Genomic DNA, 24276 nt, shown 5'->3' with positions numbered 1-24276 from the left:
ACTGGGTTAAAGCCAGCTTTTATTGCCCCTCTCTGACTGCCCTAGAGGTGATGGCCCTTCGGCAGTCCACATAGTGAAGGTGCGCCCATAATTTTAGGTAGGGAGCTCCAAGATTTTAAGAACATAAGAAATAAGAGCAATAAATGATATGACTCTTCGAGCCTGCTTTGCCATTCAGTACAATCACAGCTGATCATCAACCTCAATTCCACTTTCCCACCTACTCCCCATATCCCTCGATTCCCTGGGAGATCAAAAATCTGTCTAACCCAGCCTTGAATATATTCAATGACGGAGCATCCATAGCCTCTGGGGTAAAGAATTCCGAAGGCTCACAGCGCTTTGAGTGAAGAAGTTTCTCATTTGAAACCCAGTGTTAATGATTACAGTTCACAAGGAAGACATGCAAATTTGTGAAGCATTTTATATATTTCGTGTCACTCATTAGTAGTACACTCACTGCAGAGTCAAAGCTGTGGCTTCAAGCTGACACACCAGTGCACAGCTGGGGGAGTACTGCACTGTTCGAGGTGCTATATGTTAAATCCCGAGGTTCCAACTACCTACAGGTGGAATCCATGACACTATTAAATGAACATCAGTAGAGTTCTCTCATGTCTTGGCCAATATCTATCTGCGACTAACATCATTAAGACAAATTATCTGGTGATGAATTACACTGATGTTTGTGGGATCTTTCTGTGCAGAAATTGTCTATGTTTCCTGACGCCAGCAACTACATTTCAAAACAACATCATTGGCTGTAAAGCACATTAAGACATTGCTGGTTTTAAGTCTTACTAACTTGTCACACTTCATGTGAATCCACTGGAACAGAAGATGCAGGACTGTGCACATCTTACATTTAACTGAAAACATTAAATCTCTCTCCAACTTACCAACCAACCCTTCCCTGTTGTTAACTTTAAAATTTCTTCACAAGACTTGAATTTTAGCTTCTCAGTGTAGTAGTCCGCTTGACACTGCCTTTCCATGAACTTCTGAGCTCTGATGTCATAGAAAAGCAGAGAACCTTGTCCAGTTCCTACTGTTATGATGTGTTCATAAAAGCTTACAGATCGAATACCTGTTAAAAACAAAACAATTGCTTTTTAGTACTTATGATCTTTTTTCAATGTTTAGCCTCAAGATGATTTAATTCATCTTAAATAGGGAATATCAAGCAATGATTTTCTTCCTTAAATGAAAGCAAAATACTGCAGATGCTGGAAGTCTGAAATGAAAATGGAAAGTGCTGGAAAAACTCAGCAGGTCTGGCAGCATCTGTGGAGAGAGAAACAAGAGTTAACACTGCAAGTTTAATATGGCTCTCCTTTGGAATGGTTTTATTTTCTTATTCTGTTTTGGTATACAATTTACATCCTCGCTTACCCCACCAAATACACAAGTCACTCTTCTGGTGCAGTAACAGGATTGCTGTTGCTAAGGTTTTCTAGACGTTAGTGAATTTCTCTCTAATGGGGCGTGCTGCTGTTTGGAATTTTATAATTAACCTAGTCTAGGACGAGCCGGGAGTTGAAGGGGAGCGCGAGGGGAGCCGGGAGCTGAAGGGAAGCGCGAGGGGAGCCGGGAGCTGAAGGGGAGCGCGAGGGGAGCCGGGAGCTGAAGGGGAGTCGGGAGCTGAAGGGGAGTGCGAGGGGAGCCGGGAGCTGAAGGGGAGCCGGGAGCTGAAGGGGAGCGCGAGGGGAGCCGGGAGCTGAAGGGGAGCCGGGAGCTGAAGGGGAGCGCGAGGGGAGCCGGGAACTGAAGGGGAGCGCGAGAGGAGCCAGGAGTTGAAAAGGAGCTCGACAGGAGTCGGGAGTTAAAAAGGAGCTGGGAGAGCAGAGGTGACTGAGGGAGTTTGGTGAGGAGAGAACGAGGAGATCCTTTGAGTACTGTGAATACGGTCGGGTAAGTATTTACTACTTTTATCGCTTATAGTTTTTAAGGTCTTATTTTGTGGTTCATCATTTGTAAGGGCTATATTCTGTAACGAGGAGCAGGGAAGAAGGGCCCTCAAGTAATTGATATTATTTGATATTAAGTATCTTCCAAAAGGTTCAATTTAATTTAAAGGGGTAAGTCATTACAGGAAAGCTCAAAGCCATGGTGAGCTCCTCCTGCTCTGTATGGGAAGCTGGGAACATTTCCAGTGCCCGGGGCCAGCGTGTGCGGGAAATGTCTCCAGCTGCAGCTCCTGGAAGCCCGGGTTTCGGAGCTGGAGCGGCGGCTGGGGACACTGTGGAGCATCCGCAAGGCGGAGAGTGTCGTGGATCGCACATAGAGAGAGGTGCTCACACCGCAGGCTGAGAGTCCACAGGCAGGAACGGAATGAGTGACCACCAGGCAGAGCAAGAGGACTAGGCAGGCAGTGCAGGAATCTCCTGTGGCTATTCCCCTGCAAAACAGATATACCGCTTTGGATACTATTGGGGGGAATGGCCTCTCCGGGGAAAGCAGCAACAGCCAAATTTGTTGCACCAGGGTTGGCTCTGCTGTGCAGAGGAGTAAAAAACGTGGGAATGCAATAGTTACAGGGGAATAGATAGGTGTTTCTGTAGCAGCAAACGAGGCTCCAGGATGGTATGTTGCCTCCCAGGTGCTAGGGTCAAGGATGTTTCAGAGCGGCTACAGGGCATTCTGAAGGGGGAGGGTGAACAGCCAGTGGTCGTGGTACACATTGGCATAAACGGCATAGGTTAAAAAAAAGGGATGCGGTCCGAAAAGCAGAATATAGGGAGTTAGGAAGTAAGTTGAAAAGTAGGACCTCAGGATTACTACTAGTGGCACATGCTAGTCAGAGTAGAAATAGCAGGATATATCGGATGAATACGTGGCTGAAGAGATGGTGTGAGGGGGAGGGTTTCAGATTCCTGGGACATTGGGACTGGTTCTGGGGGAGGTGGGACCAGTACAAACTGGACGGGTTACACCTGGGCAGGACCGGGACTGAGGTCCTAGGGGGAATATTTGCTAGAGTGGTTGGGGAGGGTTTAAACTAAAATGGCAGGGGGATGGGAACCTATGCAAGGAGTCAGAGGAAGGGGAATCAAGGACCAGAACAAAAGGCAGAAAGGGGAATAAAAAAGGTGATAGGCAGAGAAATCAAGGGCAAGAATCAAACAGGGCCTCAGTGGAAAATAGTGGGAACGGGGCAAGTAATGTTAAAAAGACAAGTCTTAAGGCTCTGTGCCTTAACACGAGGAACAATCGCAAAAAGTGGATGAATTAACCACGCAAATAGGTGTAAACAGGTATGATATAGTCGGGATTACGGAGGCATGGTTACAGAGTGACCAGGGATGGGAACTGAACATCCAGGGGTATTCAGTATTTAGGAAGGACAGACAAAAAGGAAAAGGCGGTGGAGTTGCATTGCTGGTTAACAAGGAAATTAACGCAATAATGAGGAAAGATATTAGCTCCAACGATGTGGAGTCTGTATGGGTAGAGCTGAGAAACACTAAGGGGCAAAAAACATTAGTGGGAGTTGTATATAGACCCCCAAACTGTAGTGGTGATGTTGGGAATGGCATTAAACAGGAAATTAGAGATGCATGCAATAAAGGAACATCTGCATATAGATTGGGCAAATCAAATTAGTAACAATACCGTAGAGGAGGAATTCCTGGAGTGTATACGGGATGGTTTTCTGGACCAATATGTTGAGGAACCAACTAGAGAACAGGCCATCCTAGACTGGGTATTGTGTAATGAGAAAGGAATAATTGGCAATCATTCCCTTGGGGATGAGTGACCATAATATGATGGAATTATTCATCAAGATGGAGAGTGACGTAGTTGATTCTGAGACTAGGGTCCTGAATCTTAATAAAGGAAACTACAATGGTATGAGGCATGAGTTGGCTATGATGGATTGGGTAACGTTACTTAAAGGGATGACGGTAGATAGGCAATGGTAAACATTCAAAGAGCGCACGGCTAAACTGCAACAATTGTTTATTCCTGTCTGGTGCAAAAGTAAAACAGGAAAGGTGGCCAAACCATGGCTTACAAGGGAAATTAGAGATAGTCTTTGATGCAAGGAAGAGGCATACAAATTGACCAGAAAAAACAAACCTGAGGATTGGGAGCAATTTAGAATTCAGCAAAGGAGAACCAAGGGATTGATTAAGAAGGGGATAATAGAGTACAAGAGTAAGCTTGCAGGGAACATAAAAACTGACTGTAAAAGTTTCTATAGGTATGTGAAGAGAAAAAGATTGGTGAAGACAAATGTAGGTCCCTTACAGTCAGAAACAGGGGAATTTATAATGGGGAACAAAGAAATGGCTGACCAACTAAATAAATACTTTGGTTCTGTCTTCACAAAGGAGGACACAAATAACACAACAGAAATGTTGGGGAACACAGGGTTTAGTGAGGGGGAAGAACTGAAAGAAATCAGTATTAGTAGGGAAATGGTGTTGGGGAAATTGATGCGATTGAAGGCCGATAAATCCCCAGGGCCTGATAATCTACATCCCAGAGTACTTAAGGAAGTGGCCCTAAAAATAGTGGATACATCGGTGATCATCTTTCGAGATTCTACAGACTCTGGAACAGTTCCTACAGATTGGAGGATAGCTAATGTAACCCCACTATTTAAAAAGGGAGGTAGAGAGAAAACAGGGAATTATAGACCAGTCAGCCTGATGTTGGTAGTGGGGAAAATTCTAGAGTCCATTATAAAAGGTTTAATAGCTGAGCACTTAGAAAACAGTGGCAGAATCGGACAGAGTCAGCATGGATTTATGGGAGGGAAATCATGCTTGACAAATCTACTGGAATTTTTCAAGGATGTAACTAGTAGAGTTGATGAGGGGGAGCTAGTGGATGTGGTTTATTTGGACTTTCAGAAAGCTTTCGACAAAGTCCAACTTAAGAGACTGGCGTGTAAAATTGAAGCACGTGGAATTGGGGGTAGTGTATTGAGATGGATAGAAAACTGGTTGGCAGACAGGGAACAAAGAGTAGGAATAAACGGGTCTTTTTCCAAATGGCAGTGGGGTAACGCAGGGATTGGTGCTGGGACCCCAGCTATTCACAATATATATTAATGATTTAGATGAGGGAACTAAATGTAATATCTCCAAATTTGCAGATGAGACAAAGCTGGGTGGGGAGGGTGAGCTGTGAGGAGGATGCAGAGATGTTTCAATGTGATTTGGACAAGCTGAGTGAGTGGGCAAATGCATGGCAGATGCAGTATAACGTGGATAAATGTGAGGTTATCCATTTTGGTAGCAAAAACAGGAAGGCAGATTATTATCTGAATGGCTATAAATTGAGAGAGGGGAATGTGCAACGAGACCTGGGTGTCCTCGTACACCAGTCGCTGAAGGTAAGCATGCAGGTGCAGCAGGCGGTAAAGAAGGCAAATGGTATCTTGGCCTTCATAGCAAGAGGATTTGAGTACAGGAGCAGGGATGTCTTGCTGCAATTATACAGGGCCTTGTTGAGGCCACACCTGGAACAGTGTGTGCAGTTTTGGTCTCCTTATCTGAGGAAGGGTGTTCTTGCTATAGAGGGAGTGCAACGAAGGTTTACTGTCTGATTCCTGGGATGGTGGGACTGACATATGAGAATAGATTGAGTCGGTTAGGATATTCGCTGGAGTTCAGAAGAATGAGGGGAGATCTCATAGAAACCTATAAAATTCTAACAGGACTAGGCAGGGTAGATGCAGGAAGGATATTCCAGATGGTGGGGGAGTCCAGAACCAGGGGTCACAGTCTGAAGATATGGGGTAGACCATTTAGGATTGAGATGAAGAGAAATTTCTTCACCCAGAGAGTGGTGACCCTGTGGAATTTGCTACCACAGAAAGTAGTTGAGGCCAAAACATTGTATGTTTTCAAGAAGGAGTTAGATATAGCTCGTGGGGCGAAAGAGATCAAAGGATATGGGGAGAAAGCGGGAGCATGCTATTGAGTTGGATGATCATAATGAATGGCGGAGCAGGCTCAAAGGGCCGAATGGCCTACTCCTGCTATGTTCTATGTATGCTTCTATGTATTTAAAGATGGGTCAAACATTATTATAAATATATGAGTTACATGCTAATTACATGGAACACTACTTTAAAATATTGCATGGAATTTTTTTTCAAAAAGTTATGGAAATGAAAACGTGTGTGTCAGAAAATACATGTGATATTCGAAGTGTGATCACAAGCAGGGATATAAGCAGGTTACCAGAAATGAAAGTATTACACCCGAACTAATCACATAACACAATTTTCAGCTGGAGTCACCTGCTAAAAATCAGAAACAGGACCCCAGCACATTTTATTTCCCACACTTCCTGCCTCTGACTGTGTTAGATTGATATCACCTGACATCAAGGTGCAAACTTGGGATAATCCAAGCCCTTATGGTACTCAGAATTTATCCACTGAGCTATCACAATCTAACAATTTCTTTAACCATTAGAATTACAGTATATTTATGTGTTATTCAGTAATTATAAACATTTCAAGAATTTTATTACTCTTGCTCCACTTGAAGAAAAAAATGTTCTACAACATAAGATGTCCAAACTCCATAAGCTGAAAAGTTGATATAATTGGTAATGATTTTGTCAACTTCAAATTGTTAAACATACTGAATTAGATATTGCATAACTTGAAAAAGAGCATTTTTATCAGCCTCCATATACTTCTGATTTTTTTTTTAAAAAAGAGATTGACTAGAAACTTGATGTTCCTGATTTTTGACCTGAAAAGGACAACTGGTGAACAAACTTTGAGTAGGTCAATTGCCCATACAATGTAAGGAAGCAAGACCAGATATGTGTGAAAATGTGAAAACAAGATGAAACACTAGTGCTATAAGTCAATGTGTGAAAGTATACATCTTGCAATTCTAAGGAATTGTCTTTGATCAGCATGCCGTTGACCATTTTAATCAAATAGACCATCTTAAGCATTAGTATTGCTGGAAAAAAAAGAGGCACGTCAAAAGCTTGTCTTGCACTCATTGGGATATTTTGCAAGAATACCAATATAAGGGGAAAATGACAATTCATACTGTATGAGGAGAGAGTGCTGATTGGTTGCCAAGTAGACCGATTGGTAGAGGCGTTGCCATGGAGAATGCACCAGTGATGGTGATTGACAGTAAACTGCCAAGCATTGCTGAAATTTCAACTAGGCAGCTTGACCCTGGTTGGTCAAGGCATTGCCCTGAGGGATGTGTCACAGAATGCCTGTCACTTATTTTGTTTAGCTGAAAGTGACAGCCATTCAAAAAAGGAGGATAATAAATGATCAAAATTAGCCTTGAAAAACATTAAGCTCATGACTTCAAAACCTTAAATTTATCTTTTTTTATGGTCTTCGGGTGCCCCAAAATCAACACGTAATCTATAGTGGTTCACCACTAATCACATGCCAAAATCCTGGGTGTGTACAAAAGATCTAACTTGAGATGCAGACAAATTTGAAGTGCAGGTAATGGCAGGTAGATTCAAGCTGCAAGGCATTTGGATCCCCACGCGAGTAAAATGGATCGGTACTAAAAATACCAGACAGGCAACCATACAAGCAATCTGGATCCATCTCCACCTATGTAACAGGATTCCCCCCTCACCTAACTATGTAGAGGCAATCATCTGCTAGCAAGGGCATACATCTCCACTCCAGCTGCATAGAAAAATTATGAACCTTAAAAAGGTTCTACAGCAATTAAAAAGATGCCATTATCCAGTTGTTCTTTATTTCTTTCAGAAATAAGGTGTTAAATTATTGTACAAATATAAATAATTAAATTTCACCTGTAAATATATTCACCTGTACATTTATTGATATGAAAAGCAGTATAGAACATGTTTCTTCTATAAAATACAAAGGCTTTTAAATATTTCAAAATAAAAACTTTATTAATATCTGGATGATTAATTGTTAAATGTCAGTATTCTTTCAACTTGTAACCTGTTTATTTTTAAATATATTGTTTCGTGAAATAAAATGCATGCGGTGAATAAATAAATGCCAGTGGTGACAGAAAAAAGGACAATGTATTTACCCAGCTAAGTCACTAGCAGGCAACACAGCTTCAATTTCTCGCAACTTACCACTGCCCCGCTCCCTGGAACTGACTGACTTTACATAGCTTTGAGGCTGCCTTGGATCAAGGAAAGAAACATGTGCTTGGGACCCCACAGCATATACCGACCATTCTTGTCCATACGCCAAGCAAACATTTTCTCGACAATGTGGCAACTTGGTAGACAGCAGCTTGAACAGAAAACAAGCATTTAAATTTTACTTGGGGTTGAATTTTACAAATCGCTAATTTTAAAAAAAAACTCTATCCAAATATGTTTTCACAGATTAAACGTCACACAAATTGAACATGTCCCTGAAGTAGATAGTTGATCGCCTATTTTTTTTTACACTAGAGGACAAAAGAAATGGTCCCTTATAACTGGCCTGGCCCATCTCTCACTCTCCAGTCTCCTTCCACCCACCTGCTTTTTTCTCTGTTTGTCTGAAAGTCACATTTATTTGTATCATTTCTGTATCTTTTATTTGTAACCTCTCTCATTCCTTTTCCTGTCTCTTAAACACTAATTTCTTCTCTTTCTTGAGGAAAAGCCGTGCATGCCTCAGCATAAGACTTAGGCTTATGGGTTATTTAGAATTCAAAACCAACAAAAGCTTCAACAGATGTTCAATCAACGTGTCTTTTTCTCCTCTTACATAAATACACAAGCGCTCACATTGAAATGAAGAACCTTGATATTTTTCAACCTACGTACATTTCACCTGTATAAAATTTTTGAAATTTGCCCAAGGTTTTATTCAAAGCACTTTGGAAAACAGCCAGGTTTTGCTGCCAACTCAAAGATTCACTGTCATTTGCCTAATTTAATGCCACTTTTGAAGACTGGGCATTTGTGGACACTGCATATATTCAACAAAAATACTACATCCAAGCCCTGGCTTTTGATAGTGGCTGAAGCCTTGAAGTAAATATTTTAATCAAGGTATTCAAAGTCACAAAACATAAAATATAATTTAATTAATAAACTTAATTATGTTGTGAAATAACTACTCCTTAAAGAAATTATTTTGTTTAAAACCTTATTTTGGACAGAAATTTAATTTGAGAAAAAAAATTTTTTAATCACTGGGTGATGAGCTCATTAACTAAGCATCACCATGAAAAGTTTACATATTTTCTCTTTTAAAAATGCTTCCATTTACAATAATAAAAACAATAGTATTTTCTAACTTACTGTGACAAAAAGCAAGAGAAATCTGCTATTATTTAACAAACCTATGAAATCAATGATGGCAAGAAACAGCCATTCCTTTTGAAAGTTTAAAATTTTGTAATTCAATTTCAATATTGGCAAGTTCCATTTCCACAATAATGTATTAATCATTTTAAAAATATATTTTTTTTAAAACATAGTAAAATGGAAAAAGTAGAATTAGTTAAATATTTTCTTTATATATGAAAATATTGTGGAGGCAACCCACCTGTCTAGATTTGACACTTAAAAAATTGATACTGGCCTTTCCGAGTTCACCAAACTAATCATGTTTTTGATCTGATCAGCTTCTTTTGATGCAATGTCTTAGTGAATGTACAAGCATTGCAAAAATCAACCAGTTGTAATTCATTCCTTGATGAGAAAATTATCTTCAACACATTTCATTAAATCTTTTTCAAACTCTTTCAGGGCCTTTGATGCTTATTCACCCATTCCACTCTTTAACCCGCAAATAAAATTCATAACACCACCCAAGGAATTCAAACCTTTTTAAAAGCAAACTATTTAAGGGGAAGCAGTGGTTTAGTGATGATGTCACCGTCTAATAATTCAAAGGCTCAGGCTAATGCTTTGGGAACACGGGTTCGAATCCCACCATGGCATCTGGTGGAATTTAAATTCAGTTAACAAATCTGGAATTAAAAAGTTAGCCGTGGTAATAGTGACGGTGAAATCATTGTTGATTGTTGTAAAATCTCATCTGGTTCACTTCCCTTCAGGGAAGGAAATCTGCTATCCTTACCTGGTCTGGACTACATGTGACTCCAGGCCCACAGCAATGAGGTTTACACTTAAATGCTCTCTGAAATGGCCTAGCAAGCCACTCAGTTGCATTAAACCATTACGAAGCCTAGAAAAAGGAATGAAATGGGGCGGATCATCCACAACAGCCTAGGCATCGGAAACGCCAACAGCAAGCCAGCCCTGTCGGCCCTGCAAAGTCCTCCTTCCAAACATCTGGGGCCTTGTGCCTACTTTGGGAGTGCCGGCCCACAGACAAGTCACTCAGAATCACAGCTTACAGACAATGTTCCACAAACCACCATCACCAGCCCTGGCTATGTCCTGTCCCAGCAAAAAGACAGAACCCACCAGATGTGACGGCACAGTGGTATACAGTCAGGAGAGAGTTGCCTTGGGAGTTCTCAACATCGACACTGGACCCATGAAGTCTCATGGAATCAGGTCAAGCATGGGCAAGGAACCTTCTGCTGATTAACAACTACTGCCCTCCCTTGGCTGATGAATCAGCAGGAACTAACAAGAGGGGAAAACCTACATGGCCTCGTCCTCACCAATCTACTCGTCAGAGGTGCATCTGTCCATGATAGTATTCGTAGGAGTGACCACCGCACAGTCCTTGTAGAGGTAAAATTCCAACTTCACATTGAGGATACCCTGCATCATGTTGTGATACCCCCGTGCTAAATGGGCTAGAATGCAAACAGATCTAGCAATTCAAAACTAGGCATTCATGGGCCACAAGCAGCAGCAGAATTGTAAACAACCACAAGCTGTAACTTCATAGCCCGACATATCCCCCACTCTACCATTACCATCAAACCAGGGGATCAACCCTAGTTTAATGAAGAGTGCAAGAGGACATGCCAAGAGCAGCATCAGGCATACCTAAAAATGAGGTTTCAATCTGGTGAAGCTACAACACAGGACGACTTGCACGCCAAACAGTGAAAGCAGCAAGTGATAGAGCTAAGCAATCCCAGAAACAACGGATCAGAACTAAGCTCTGCAGTCCTACCACATCCAGTCACGAATGGTGGTGGATAAATAAACAACTATCTATAGGGAGAGACTCCACAAATACCCCCATACTTAATGATGGAAGAGTCCAGCACATCAGTGCAAAAGATAAGGCTGAAACATTTGCTACAATCTTCAGCCAGAAGTGCCGAGTGGATGATCCATTTCAGTCTCCTGCAGAGGTCCCCAGCATCACAGATGCCAGTCTTCAGCCAATTCGATTCACTCCACAAGATATCAAGAAATGGCTAAAGGCACTGGATACTGCAAAGGCTATGGGGTCCTGACAATATTCCAGCAATAGTACTGAAAACTTGAGCTGCAGAAATGGTGCGCCCTAGCCAAGCTGTTCTTGTACAGCTACAATACTGGCATCTCCCCAGCAATGTGGAAAATTGTAGACAAAAAGCAGGACAAATCCATCCCAGCCAATTACTGTCTCATCAGTCCACTCTCAATCATCAGTAGAGTGATTAAAGGGGTCATCAATGGTGCTATCATGCGACACTTGCTTAGCAATAACCTCCTCACTGATGCTCAATTTGGGTTCTGCCAGGGTCACTCGCTCCTGACCTCATTACAGCCTTGGTTCAAACATGTACAAAAGAGCTGAACTCCAGAGGTGGGGCGAAATTGACTGCCCTTGACATCAAGGCAGCATTTGACCGAGTGTGGTGCCAAGCAGCCCTAGCAAAACTGGAGTCAATGGGAGTCAGGGGGAAAACTTCGATGGTTGAAGTCATACCTAGCACAAAGGAAGATGGCTGGGGTTGTTGGAGGTCAATCATCTCAGTTCCAGGACTTCAGTGCAGGAGTTCTTCAGGGTAGCGTCCTAGGCCCAACCATCTTCAGCTGGTTCATCAATGACCCTCCCTCCGTCATAAGGTGAGAAGTAGGGATGTCCAGTGATGATTGCACAATGTTCAACAACATTGGTGACTCCTCAGATACTGAAGCAGTTCGTGCCCATATGCAGCAAGACCTGGACAACATTCAGGCTCAGGCTGATAAGTGGCAAGTAACATTTGCACCACACAAGTGGCAGGCATTGACCATCTCCAACAAAAGAGTATCTAACCATTACCCCATGGCATTCAATGGCAATAACATCACTGAATCCCCCAACTATCACCTCGACTCTCCAAAGCCTGTCCATCGTCTACAAGGCACCAGTTAGGAGTGTGATGGGTTACTCTCCACTTGGTTGGATGAGCGCAGCTCCTTCGACGCTCCAGAAGCTCAACACTATCCAGGACAAAGCAGCCTGCTTGATTGGCACCCCATCCACAAACATTCACTCCCTCCACCACCCTCGAGGCACAATGCAGCACTGAGTACCACCTACAGGATGCACTGCAGCCACTCAACAAGGCTCTTTCGACAGCACCTTCGAAACCTGCAGCCCATTCCATCTAGAAGGACAAAGGCAGCAGATGCATGGGAACACAGCCACCTGCAAGATCCCCTCCAAGCCACACACCATCCTGGCTTGGAAATATATCGTCGTTCCTTCACTGTCGTTGGATCAAAATCCTGGAAGTCCCTCCTTAACAGCACTGTAGGTGTCCCTACACCACATGGACTGCAGCAGTTCAAGAAGGTGGCTTACCACCACCTTCTCAAGGGCAATTAGGGATGGGCAATAAATGCTGGCCTAGCCAGGGACACCCACTTCCTGTGAAAGAATAAAATAAAATCTTACTCCACGTTCCAACATGTCAACGAAAAGAGTCCTTTTTTAAATCTCAGTTAATAGTTTAACCAAAGGCACTGGGGATAATTTATCTAATTCACTACCTAGCACATCATTATACATGATATTGGTTTCAAGATGTACAGCAACTGGTAACATAACAGGCTCACTTGTGACAGTTGTGTAAACTTTTAAAAATATGAATATTTCACTTGTGATTTTGCAGTTTTTTTCAATGTTAATAAAGGAAATATTACCTTTGTTAAATTGTCTTCTGCTTTCCATAAATGAAAGTAACCATCAAGAGATACTGCTCCAAGCTCCTGTTAAACAATTAATAGAATAGTTGAGTATAAATCGAAGTCTATGTTTAATTGTTTTGTTTGTCAGGTGTTCAAACTAGGAGTTTAATTCAATCCCATTGAACTCAATTTATTTCATATACATCAATATGACAAAATTATCCTAATTTTTTTTTTAACCATTTCAATGAGAGGATTATTGATAAAATACAGGTTTCATCTAGCACAATTATTGCAAAAATATTCCTTTAAATCATGAATTGAAAATTATATTTTGTTACAATGAGATTTATGAGATTATGGTGTTTCAGGACTGTATCTTTAATTTAGGGTAATATGAAGGGGGTCATGTGAGCTGTTCTGAAGTCTTCCTGACAACAAGCCTGGGTAGTTTGATTGTTAGAGATCAAAGGAGAGAGAGATTGTTTTGTGAAATTCTTCACTTTGGTTATAAAGATAGAAAAGCAGATTTTTTTCAATAGTACATATTGATTTCAAAGTGACACGCACGTGCTCATACAAGGAAAATAGAAAGTTAACATGCAGGTACAGCAACCAGTAAAGACAGCAAATGGCATGTTGGCAAGGTGATTGGAGTACAAGAATAAAGAGGTTCTACTGCAATTCTTGGGTTTTGGTGAGACCACATCTGGAATACAGTGTTCTGTTTAATGAAGGATATACTTGTATTGGACGCTGCACAGCGAAGGCTCGCTAAATTGGTCCCTGGGATGAGGGGGTTGTCTTATGATGAGAGGCTGCGTAAATTGGGCCCATATTCTCTGGAGCTTAGAACAGACTTAGCAAAACACATCGCGTTGGGGGTCGGGGGGCACACATTTCAATTTTTCCTCACACACAGGGGGCTGATGAGCAAGTTTCGCAAAGATAAGCTTTTGGCACAACATTAAACATGAGCTCCGAATAAAAAAAGCTGTTGTATGAAAAGAAACAATTTGGTAAGCAAAAAAATCAAAACAAATTAATAATTTAAGAAAAATGAGTAATAGAGGTGGCCATACGACATAGGAGCAGAAATTAGGCCATTCGGCCCATCGAGTCTGCTCCACCATTCAATCATGGCTGATAAGTTTCTCAACCCCATTCTCCCGCCTTCTCCCCATAACCTTTGATCCCCTTACCAATCAAGAACCCATCTATCTCAGTCTTAAAGACACTCAATGACCTGGCCTCCACAGCCTTCTGTGGCAATGACTTCCATTGATTCACCACTCTCTGGCTAAAGAAGTTTCTCCTCATCTCTGTTCTAAAAGGTCTTCCCTTTACTCTGAGGCTGTGCCCTCGGGTCCTAGTCTCTCCTACTAATGGAAACATCTTCCCCATGTCCACTCTATCCAGGCCATTACAGTGTGAAAGGATGTGCGTGTCGTGCTCACTCCCAGTCTCAGGGTGCTCACTCACCCTCACCCACTGAGAATGGGTGAGAGGTCGTGTTGCTGTGGCGTGGTGAGGGTGAATGAGAATCCTGAGACTGCGAGTGAGCCAGACGCTCGCACACCACCCCCCCGCCCCACCACCTTCCATGTGATCACTCGCCCACTTGCGCCCACCCACCTCCCCCTCTCCCATCTAACTCCCCCTCTCCAACGTCCGAAGCCCCCCCACCACCACACACGCCCTCTACTACCCCCGACCGCACCCCCCCCCCCCCCCCGGCCACCCCTCCACCGTGCACACCCCCCCACCGCCACACGCGCGCGCACCCCCCCCACCGCCACACGCGCGCACACACCCCCACCGCCACATACACACACCCCCCCCCCCCACCACCACCACACACACACACCTCCCCCAACACACACACACACACCTCCCCCACCACACACACACACACCTCCCCCACCACACACACACACACCTCCCCCACCACACACACACCTCTCCCACCACACACACACCTCCCCCACCACACACACACCTCCCCCACCACACACACACCTCCCCCACCACACACACACCTCCCCCACCACACACACACACACCTCCTCCCCCCCACCACACACACCTCCTCTCCCCCCCCACCACACACACACACACACCACCCCCCCCACCACACACACACGCACCCCCCACCACACACCCCCCCCCCCACCACCACCACCACCACACACACACCCCCCCTCCACCACATACGCGTTGTTATGGTCAGTCTTGTATTTGGATGGGTAATCACAGTAAACACTAGGTCAGTCAGCTAACTGGATTGGGCATTTACAGCAAAAATGTCAGTAATCCATATGGATCGGTGTTAAATGTTCACGTTTTGCTCAGACAAATTGGATTGTGCTGTAGCAGACAATCTTGGTTGAAAATGCACCTGCTGCACGATTCAGGGACATGTTGTGTAAATCACCCAGCCTCACTTAGCCACTCTGACCCACCCACCCTCACTCACTAAATTGGTGGGGACTGGGCAGGGCAGGCAGGAGAAAGCACTGCTAGCTGTCAGGTGGGGGGTTGGGTGAGAAGAAGCTCAAGGAGCTGGGGGTTGGGGGGAAAGCCACCAGGAGCCAGGAAGGCGATGGAAGCCAGGGAAAGCCATTGGAGCCAAGGGAAAGCTGCTGGGGGAAGTGCCGAGTGCTGGGGGAAAGTGCCGAGAACATCAGGAGAACCGGTGAGTCTATCAGCAGCAAATGTAGGAGAGGACCGATATGTTTGGAGGAGCAGGCCTCTGCAGAAATATTTGACCTCACTGACCTGTCTTACCACCACCTTAACAATTGCTCCGGCGGCCACAAAGAGGGGCTTCGCAGGCCACAATCAAGCCTGTGGACCGGACAAACCTACTTTAGAAGAATGAAAACTGATCTAATTGAAACATATAAGATTCTGAAGGAGCTTGACAGAATAGATGCTAAAGAATTGTTTTCACTAGTCAGGGAATGTAAAAACACGATCCAGGATCAGGGGCCGATGATTTAGGACCGAGATGAGGAGAAATTACTTCACTCAAACAGTTGCAAATCTTTGAAATTTTCTACCCCAGAGGGCTATGGATGCTCCATTGTTGACAGGTTTTTTAGTCCCTCAGGGAATCAAGGGATATGGGAAGCAGGCGGGAAAGTGGAGACGAAACTCAAGAATAGCCATGATCATATTGAATGGTGGAGCAGGCTTAAGGGCCATATGGTCCATTCCTGCTCCCATTTCTTATGTTGTGTTTTACTGGGAAGAAAGTGTAAGATGTCCATGCTTGTAGACAATGGCTGCAGCCAGTGTCTCCAGAAAAGTGTTGAAACTGTCAGATTGTAACAAGTTGTTCTTGAAACAAATGATTTAGTTCCAAGATGAACGGTGATGCTAAGGATAGCTAATCAGCAATTCTACCTGGATAACGGCTCATGTGATTCACACTGCCATGGGGAAGGATGCAGAGGAAGCCATTGTAGCTTTCACAGAATATCAGACAGACATGGGTTAGTCTGCCAGAGTCTGTGAAAGAGAAAGCAACTTGAGGCCGAAAGTCTCTATGGTTCACCGTGTGGAATGCAGGTGGAAGCTTGTGCTGAGATTGAGAACACCAAATTCATGAGGAATTAAAACAAGGCTGAAAGATTGGCCTAGCTTGCACTAGAGGGAGGATGGTGGCGTAGTGGTATTGTCATTTTACTGGTAATCCAGAGACCAAGAGTAAGGCTCTGGGGACCTGAGCTCAAAATCCACCTGGCAAATGGTGCAATTTGAATTCAATAAAAATCTGGACTTAAAAAAAGTTTAATGATAAAACCATTGTCAATTGTAGTAAAAACCGACCTGGTTCACCAATGTCCTTTAAGGAAAGAAATCTGTCGTCCTCACCTGATCTGGCCTACATGTGACTCCAGATCCGCAGTGATGTGGTTGACTCTGAAATGGCGTGGCAAGCCACTCAGTTGTATCAAACTGCTAAAAAGTCAATGAAAAGGAATGAAACCGGACGGATCGCCCGGCATCAAGCTAGGCACTGGAAACAACAACTGCAACCCAACCCTGCAAAGCCCTCCTTACTAACATCTGGGGGCTTATGCGAGAATTGGGAGAGCTGTCTCACAGACTAGTCAAGCAACAGCCCGACAGCCATATGCCCAGAATTATACCTTACAGATCATTTCCCAGACACTACCATCACTGGGTATGTCCTGTCCCAGCGGCAGGACACACCCAGCAGACGTGGCAGCGCAGTGGAACACAGCCAAGAGGGAGTTGCCTGGGTGTCCTCAACATCGACTCCTGCCCCCCGTGAAGTCTCATGGTCTCAGGTCAAACATAGACAAGGAAACCACGTTCTGCCCTCCCTCAGCTGATGAATCAGTACTCCTCCATGCTGAATATCACTTGGAGGAAGCACTGAGGGTGACAAGGGCACAGAATGCACTTTGGGTGGGGGACATCAATGTCCATCACCAGGAGTGGCTCAGTAGCAGCACCATAAACCGAGCTGCCTGAGTCCTAAAGGATATAACTGCTAGGCCGAGTGTGCGGCAGGTGGTGAAGTAACCAAGAGAGAAAAACATGCTTGCCCTCATCCTCACCAACCTGCCTGCCGCAGATGCATCTGTCCATGACAGTATCTGTAGGAGTGACCACCGTACAGTCCTTGTGGAGACGAAGCCATGTCTTCACATTTAAGACATCCTCCACCGTAATAAACGGGATAGATTTCAAACAGATCTAGCAACTCAAAACTGGACATCCATGAGGCACTGTGGGACATCAGCTGCAGCATTGTACTCAATCACAATCTGTAACCTCATGGCCTGGCATATCCCCCACTCTACCACTACCACCAAGCCAGGGGATAAACCCTGGTTCAATGAAGACTGCAAGAGGGTTTGCCAGGAGCAGCATCAGGCATATCTAAAAATGAGATGTCGACCTGGTGAAGTTATAACACAGGACTACTTGCGTGCCAAACAGCATAAGCAGCAAGTGATAGACAGATATAAGCGACCCCACAACCAACGGATCAGGTCTAAGCTCTGCAGTCCTGCCAAATCCAGTCATGAATGATAGTGGGCAATTAAACAACTCAATGGAGGAGGCAGCTCCACCAACATCCCCATTCTCAATCATGGAGGAGCCCAGCACATCAGTGCAAAAGATAAGGTGGTAGCATTCGCTACAATCTTCAGCCGGAAGTGCCGAGTGGATGAGGCATCTCAGCCTCCTCTGGAGGTCTCCAGCATCACAGATCCCAGTCTTCAGCCAATTCGATTCACTCCACGTGATATCAAGAAATAGCTGAAGGAACTGGATACTGCAACGGTAATGGGCCCTGACAATATTCCAGCAATAGTACTGAAGATTTGTGCTCCAGAACTTGCCACGTCCCTAGCCAAGCTGTTCCAGTATAGCTACAACACTGATATCCACCCAGCAATGTGGAAATTTGTCCAGCTACGTCCTGTGCACAAAAAGCATGACAAATCCGACCTGGCCAATTACCGCCCCATCAGTATACTCTTGATCATCAGTGAAGTGATGAAAGGGGTCATCAACAGTGATACCAAGTGGAACTTGCTTAGCAATAACCTGCTCACTGACGCTCAGTTTGGGTTCTGCCAGGGTCACTCAGCTCTTGACCTCATTACGGTCTTGGTTCAAACATGGACAAAAGAGCTGAACTCCAGAGGTGATGCGAGTGTGATGGCCCTTGGCATCAAGGCAGCATTTGACAGAGAGTGGCATTAAGGAGCCTGGGCAAAACTGCAGTCCTTGGGGATCAGGAGCAAAACTCTCCACTAGTTTGAGTCATACCTAGCACAAAGGAAGATGGTTGTGGTTGTTGGAGGTCGATCATCTCAGTTCCAGGGCATTTTTGCAGGAATTCCTCAGGTAGTGTCCTATGCCTAGCCAACTTCAGCTGCTTCATCAATGGTTTTCTGTCCATCATAAGTTCAGAAGTGGGGATGTTCACTCATGATTGCACAATGGTCAGCACCATTCACGACTCCTCAGATAGTGAAGCAGTCCATATCCAAATTCAGCAAGACCTGGACAATATCAAGGCTTGGGCTGACAATTGGCAACTAACATTCGTGCCACGACAGTGCCAGGCAATGAGCATCTCCAAAAAGAGAGAAGAGAACCAGCACCCCTTGACATTCAATGGGATTACCATAGCTGAATTCCCCACTATCAACATTCTGGGGCTTACCATTAACCAGAAAGTGAACTGGACTAGTCATAAAAATACTGTGGCTATAACAGCGAGTCAAAGGCTAGGAATCCTGTGGCAAGTAACTCATCTCACGACTCTCCAAAGCCTGTTCATCATCTACAATGCACAAGTCAGGAGTGTGATGGAATATTCCCCACTTGGCTGGATGAATGCAGCTCCAACAACACTGAAGAAACTTGACACCATCCAGGACAAAGCAGCCCGCTTGATTGTCACCCCTTCCACAAACATTCACTACTTCCACCACCAATGAACAGTAGCAGCAGTGTGACACCATCTGCAAGATGCACTGCAGAAGTTCACCAAGGCTCCTTAGGCAGCACCTTCCTATGGCCGTTACTATCTAGAAGGACAAGGGTAGCAGATACATGGCAACACCACCACTTGGATGTCCCCTCCAAGCTACTCACCATCCTTCACTGTTGCTGGGTCAAAATCCCAGAACACCTTTCCTAACAGCTGTGGGTGTCCCTATACCACAGGGACTGCAGCAGTTCAAGGAGGCAAATCACCACCACCTTTTCAAGGGCAATTCGGAATTGGCAATAAATGCTGGCCTAGCCAGCGACACCTACATCCAGTAAATGATTTTGAAAAAATGACCCTCCATTCACACTCACCATGGGGGACAGTTCTGGGGTGAGAAGATACCAGACTGAGAAAGGAAAAGCACAGAAGTAAACCACCAGGAACAAAGAATCATTTTGGACTGACTCTGGGAGAATTAAATGGTGTATGATTTATGTAAATGATGGTATTAGCACATTAGAGGGGGATGACCCAAGTTCAGGAAATCAGTCACTTGTAGGCGTGGTGTACAGGCCCCCGAATATTAACTACACAGTAGGACTGAGTATAAAAAAGATAATGGGAGCTTGCAGAAAGGTACAGCAATAATCATGGGGCATTTTCATCTACATATTGACTGGAAAAATCAGATGGGCAAAGATAGCATAGGTGAGGAGTTCATAGAATGTTTTCAGGATAGTTTCTTAGAACAGCGTTCTGGAGCCAACCAGTGAGCAGGCTATGCTAGACATGGTATTGAGCAACAAGATAGGGTTAATTGATAATCTCCTAGTGAAGGCACCCCAAGGTAGGAATATGATTGAATTTCACATTCATTTTGAGGGAGAAATGAGTGCGATCAAGACTAGTATTTTAAACCTAATAAGGGCAATGATGAGAGCATGAAAGCAGCACTAGCTAAAGTGAAGTGGCAAATGAGGTTAAGGGCTCAACAGAAGTTCAGTGGCAGATATTTAAAGGGAAATTTCAGAATACACAGAATACATACATTCCAATAAGAAAAATACCAAGGGGAGGGCCCACCACCCGTGGTTAACCAAAAAAATTGAAGACCGTATCAAACTTTAGGAAAAGGAGTATATTTACACAGGCGGGTGGCAGGTCAGAAGGTTGGAAAGAAGATAAAGAACAGTAAAGAATGACAAAAAGATAATTAAGGAGGGAAAAATTAGAGTACGAGGGAAAGATAGCTAGTAACATAAAGACAAATAAGAGATATTTAAAGAAGAAAAGAGTTAAAGTGAGCACTGATCCTACATAAAGTACATCTGGGGAATTGATAATGGAAAGTAGGGAGATGGTGGATGAATAAACAGGTATTTTGCTTCGGTCTTCACTATAGAGGACACAAGTAACATCCCAGAAATAGCTGTAAATTATGAAATGGAAAGGAGGGAGGAACTCAGGAAAATTACAATCACCAGGGAAGTGGTAATGAGCAAACTGTTGGGGCTGCGGGCTGACAAATCCCCAGGTCCAGGTGGACTTCACCCCAGGGTCTTGAAAGAAGTGGCGAGTGAGATCGTTGATGCACTGGTTTCCATTTTCCAAAATTCCCTAGATTCAGGGAAGGTTCCATTAGATTTGAAAATAGCAAATATAACTCCTTCATTCAAAAAGGAAGGAAACAGAAAGCAGGAAACTACAGGCCAGTTAGCCTAACATCTGTCATAGGGAAAACGTTAGAAGCTATTATTAAAGATGTTATAGCAGGGCACTTAGAAAAATTCAAGGCAATCAGGCAGAGTCAACATGGTTTTGTAAAAGGGAAATCATGTTTAACCAATTTATTGGAGTTCTTTGACGCAGTCACATGTGCTGTGGATAAAGGGGATGCACTGTACTTAAGATTTCCAGAAGGCATCTCATCAAGTGGCACATCAAAGGTTATTGCAGAAAATATAAGCTCATGGTGTATGGGGTAACATATTGGCATGGAAAGAAGGTTGGCTAGCTAACAGGATGCAGAGTGTTGGCATAAATGGGTCTTTTTCTGCTTGGCAGGATGTGACGAGTGATGTGCCACTGGGATCAGTGCTGGGGCCTCAATTTTTTTTTTACAGTTTATATAAACGACTTGGATGAAGGACCAGAGGAATGGTTGCTACATCTGCTGATGACACAAAGATAGGGTGGAAAGTAAATTGTGAAGAGGGTCTAGGAAAGCTACAAAGTGACATAAATTAATTGAGTGGCAAAGATCTGGAAAATGGTGTATAATGTGGGCAAATGTGAAATTATTAATTTGGCAGGAAGAATAAAAAAGCTTGTTATCTAAATGATGAGAGATTGAGGAGTTCTGAGATTCAGAGAGATCTGGGTGTCCTAATGCATGCACCACAAAGGTTAGTATGCAGGTACAGCAGGTAGTTAGGAAAGCTAATAGAATGTTATCATTTATTGTTAGGGGAATTGATTACCAAAGTAGGGAGGTTATGCTTCAGTTGTACAGAGCATTGGTGAGACCACATTTTGAGTACTGTGTACAGTACTGGTCTTCTTATTTAAAGAAAAATGTAAATGCGTTAGCAGTTCAGAGATTTACTAAACTAATACCAGGAATGGACAGTTTGGCCTGTGAGGAAAGGCTGGACAGGTTAGGCTTGTATCCACTGGAATTTAGAGGAGTATGAGGTGACTTAACTGAAACCTTTAAGATCCTGAGGGATCTTGACAGGGTGGATGTGGAGAGGATGTTTTCTTCTTGTGGGAGAATTTTTTTGTTCATGGGATATAGATGCTGCTGGCTAGGCTAGCATTTATTGCCCATCCCTAATTGTCCTCATTTAGAGGTGGAGGGCATTTAAGAGTCAACCACATTGCTGTTGGTCTGGAGTCACATGTGGGCCAGACCAGGTAAGGACGCCAGATTTCCTTCCCTAAAGGGCATTAGTGAACTCGATGGGTTTTTATGACAATCTGCAATGGTTTCATGGTCATCATCAGACTTTTAATTACAGATTTTTACTGAATTCAAATTGTACCATCTGCCATGGTGGAATTCAAAGTCAGGTCCCCAGAACATTACTCTAGGTCTCTGCATTTCCAGTCCAGTGACAAAACCATTATGCCTCCACCTCCCCAATCTAGATCTAGGAGTCACTGTTTAAAAATAAGGGGTTGCTCATTTAAGACAGAGGTGAGGAAAATGTTTTTCTCTTGAATGTCTTTGGAACTCTTCCTTAAAAGGTGGTCAAAGCAGACTCTTTGAATATCTTAAAGGCACAGCAAAATAGATTATTGATTAACAAGGGGGTGCAAGGTTATTGGGGGTAGGCAGGAATGTGGGGTTGAGGTTACATTCAGATCAGCCATGCTCTTATTGAATGGCGGAGCAGGCTCGAGGGGCCGAGTGGCCTACTCCTGATCCTAATTCATATCTTCATATGTACTTAAAGGACAGTATAATGTATACCTGATTATATTGGTTTTATTGGTTGTGTTAGAAGTTCTGTTCTGTAGTTTATAAGTGGGCCACAAAAATAGTTATTAGTCAGTGGTGCTTTTAGTCTGTTTGTTACAGTAAACCACATAAAACATGTAATCTCGTTGTGCTATTCTTTCTGCTACTAACTGCAAGTTCGAATTTCTTTTCAGAAGTTGTCTGTCTCCAGAAGGCTCATAACAATTTGCATATAGAATTGGACCTAAATTTTATTTACAACTGATCAACGTCTTCCCAACGTTCTTGCTTGAGCAAGCAAGAAAACATATCCATGATTGGGTCAGTAATTAAGTCCCTTAATCAGAAGGACATCTCCCAATCCATATATGGAAGTCAAAAGATAACTATCAGGCATAACAAAATAGGATGTTCTTGATTTTCAGTGCAGACTGATGAGGTACAAATTTTTTGGTTAGGACTCTTCTGCCCACCTTTCAGACAAACCTGTACTACAGAATTTAAAGATGCATGTAGACATCCTCTTGGGAACTACATCAAAGTCAAAAATAGTTTCAAGCAAATATGGCTTTTGTCATCTTTTTTGTAACATCCAAACTTTACTTGAGATTTGGGGTTGAATCCTCCTCTGGGCTGGTGAAACCTGACTTGCGCACTTTTGCGGCTTGCGAATTGCACACCCGACCAATGTGTGATTTCACATGCCATTCCTTTTCACACTGGAGCTGGGTTCGCAGTGCAGCTTGCGAGCTATGCTGGAGTGCATAAGGAGTGTGGGTGCGGAAGTGTGGAGAAACGGGGTTAAAAGGCCAGCCTCAGATCTGCAACACAGCATCCCAGCTCCCAACAGTGTTTAAAAGCCCCAAAACCTCACTCCTCATTTCTTTCATCCCCAGGCTAGCCTATGCCTCTTTAGGTCAACCATGCCAGCACTAAGCCCCCCATATATCCTCCATGCCCCGTCAGATCACCCAAGCCACCTCTATGCCCATGTATTCTCCACAGGCACTTGCCCAGTATGCACTATGTACAGTCCTCAGATTCCATGCAATATCAATGGAAAATAGTTTACATTCCTTAGGGGAAAAATAAGCCTCTTGCCATCTAATAAAAGCCCCCATGCCACTGATACCAAGGAGAAAACGCATTCTGCAATGTGAAAAAAACCTTGCAGTACTTGTAATCCTATTAGCTTGCATCAACAAACCAGAAAACACATCACAGGGATAATCTATTATTAAAGCTTGTTAAAACTATCATTCATTCTCAATTGAATGGAACACCTATTGTGCTGAAACCCATTAGCATGAGAAACTCAGCCAAGCATTGATAATGGCTGGAA

General features: G+C 43.6%; 1 protein-coding gene across 1 annotated transcript in view; it reads right to left on the bottom strand.

Moving 5' to 3' along the window:
• The window catches only part of dcaf12 (DDB1 and CUL4 associated factor 12), a 99377-nt gene that overhangs the window by 5646 nt on the left and 69455 nt on the right, over positions 1–24276 (bottom strand). The window contains exons 6-8 of the mRNA XM_078551299.1: positions 12997–13062; positions 8077–8239; positions 900–1087 (exon numbers count right to left, since the gene is read on the bottom strand). Of these exons, the coding sequence (XP_078407425.1) occupies positions 900–1087; positions 8077–8239; positions 12997–13062 (417 nt within the window). The remainder of the gene's footprint in view (positions 1–899; positions 1088–8076; positions 8240–12996; positions 13063–24276) is intronic.

Source organism: Cetorhinus maximus, chromosome 1 (assembly GCF_964194155.1).
Source record: "Cetorhinus maximus chromosome 1, sCetMax3.hap1.1, whole genome shotgun sequence".
Lineage (NCBI taxonomy): Eukaryota > Metazoa > Chordata > Chondrichthyes > Lamniformes > Cetorhinidae > Cetorhinus > Cetorhinus maximus.
The sequence above is the reverse complement of the archived record's forward strand: the minus strand, read 5'-3'. Positions and strand labels throughout refer to the sequence as shown.